The sequence below is a fragment of the Lactuca virosa genome, chromosome 9 (genome assembly GCF_052849685.1).
Source record: "Lactuca virosa cultivar CGN04683 chromosome 9, Lactuca_virosa_CGN04683_v6, whole genome shotgun sequence".
In the NCBI taxonomy this organism is placed as follows: Eukaryota; Viridiplantae; Streptophyta; class Magnoliopsida; order Asterales; family Asteraceae; genus Lactuca; species Lactuca virosa.
In genome coordinates this window covers 97,361,042-97,362,937 of record NC_136434.1, presented here as the reverse complement: position 1 = coordinate 97,362,937, position 1,896 = coordinate 97,361,042, and the positions used below count along the sequence as shown (strand labels likewise).

The 1,896-nt window shown below is 38.9% G+C and overlaps 1 protein-coding gene across 1 annotated transcript; it reads left to right on the top strand.

The window, feature by feature from the left end:
* Positions 1 to 540: 540 nt before the first annotated feature.
* On the top strand, positions 541 to 1,537 carry LOC145138354 (putative calcium-binding protein CML35). The gene has a single exon (XM_079072451.1). The coding sequence runs from the start codon at positions 690 to 692 to the stop codon at positions 1,368 to 1,370; it is 681 nt and encodes a 226-aa protein (XP_078928577.1). The 5' UTR covers positions 541 to 689; the 3' UTR covers positions 1,371 to 1,537.
* Positions 1,538 to 1,896: the final 359 nt, after the last annotated feature.

The window sequence follows — 1,896 nt, the reverse complement described above, 5'->3', positions numbered from 1 at the left end:
TACCTTTGAATATAAGGACTAAAAGTGTCAAAGTCATTAAAGATTTGTGGCAAAAACCTTAAGGCACAAAAACTTAATCAAAAGGCAAAAATGTAAAAATTTTGACTTAAAGTTGTTAACGTTGGGAAAATATGTTGGCAAAATTTTAAAGGAGGTTTTTTTGTGTTTTTTATGTCAAAATGTAAAACTTTTGACTACAAGGACAAAAAGTGTCAAATTCATTAAAGAATTGTGGCAAAAACACCAAAATGTAATACCTTTGAATATAAGGACTAAAAGTGTCAAAGTCATTAAAGATTTTTGGCAAAAATCTTAAGGCACAAAAACTTAATCAAAAGGCAAAATGTAAAAATTTTGACTTTAGGGACTAAAAGAGTTTCGAGTTCAGCAAACTTTTGTGGCAAAATCCTAAAGCCTAAAAGAATACTATTCCTAAGCTCCTTTGGATTTAATATATATATATATATATATATATATAATTTATACAACCCCATAAATAAATAAATAAATAGATAAATAGTCATTGTATCGCCTCCAATGAAGCTTCCTGGAAGCTCACTATGCCTCTCCCTCCATTCCTCCATTTAACCAACCCCACCTTCCTCTCTCCTTCTGCACATCAACTTCTTTCTCTCTCTCATTCTCACTCTTAATACCCACCACATTCTTATTGCCCAATCGCTGCAATCATGAAAATCTCCGGCAAACTCAACCCCAAACATCTCTTCCGATCAAATAAAAGCCGTTCGGTTTCCAGATCTGATCCATCCTCTTTCGGTTCCTACGCCACGACGTCCTCTACTTCGCCGGAGCCCAGCCATGGCCACCACAAGTCCATGTCAAGCGGTGTTGCTACTCCAACCAGCGTCCTGCCTAGGCACTCGAATTCGCACTCGCACGAAATATCTTCCGAGTGGTCCGAGAATTCTACCGACGTACAGTTTGAGTTGGTGCAAGCGTTCAGGTTTATTGACAGCGACGGTGACGGAAGGATAACGAGGGAGGAGCTCGAGGCTGTTTTGAACCAAATCGGAGGATCCGAACCTCCGATCCGGGAGGAGCTAAGCCTGATGTTGAGTGAACTCGATAGAGACGGCGACGGTATTATTACTCTGGAGGAGTTCGGAGCCATAAGCTCCGCTTTTGGTCCGCCGGCTTGCGATACTGAGCTGAGAGATGCTTTTGATTTTTTCGACACCGATCGCGACGGGAAGATCACGGCGGACGAATTATTTGCGGTGTTCAAGTCGATTGGGGACGGGCGGTGCACGTTAGAAGAATGCAGGAGTATGATAAGTAGCGTGGATAAGAACGGAGACGGGTTCGTGTGCTTCGAGGACTTTACGCGTATGATGGAACAGCAAAGATGAAGAGGACATGATTTGCTTTTCCAAGTTTTTTGGGGTTAGATGATGATGATGACGAAGATGATGGAATTAAGCTGTTAATAGATGATTATGAGTGTGTTCAAGGGTTTTTAGTTAGAATCAATGTTGTATTGTTGTTGTTATAATATAACTTATAATATTGCGCAGAATCTGTGTGCTGGTCGCCGTATGTTTGTTTGTGCGTATTTGCTGTGTTGATCAAAAGCGTTTGGCGGATTGCCTGCCACTTCCCACTTTCTCTCTCTCAATCCCATAAAAACACTTGTTTATGGATTGTCAGAAAAACAAAACATGTCTTGCTAGTTTTTAATTCAACAGAAAACCACAAAAACATTTAAAACGAATTAAGGATTTTCCAAGAATTAAAAAAACTATTAATCATATTTTGAAAATAGATCAATTTCACATATCATATCTAAAATTGGAATTAAACCTGCAACATCATCAAAACTAAGTTGTTTTAAACATGCAACATCATCAAAACTAAGTTGTTTTCAAATAACCGTAA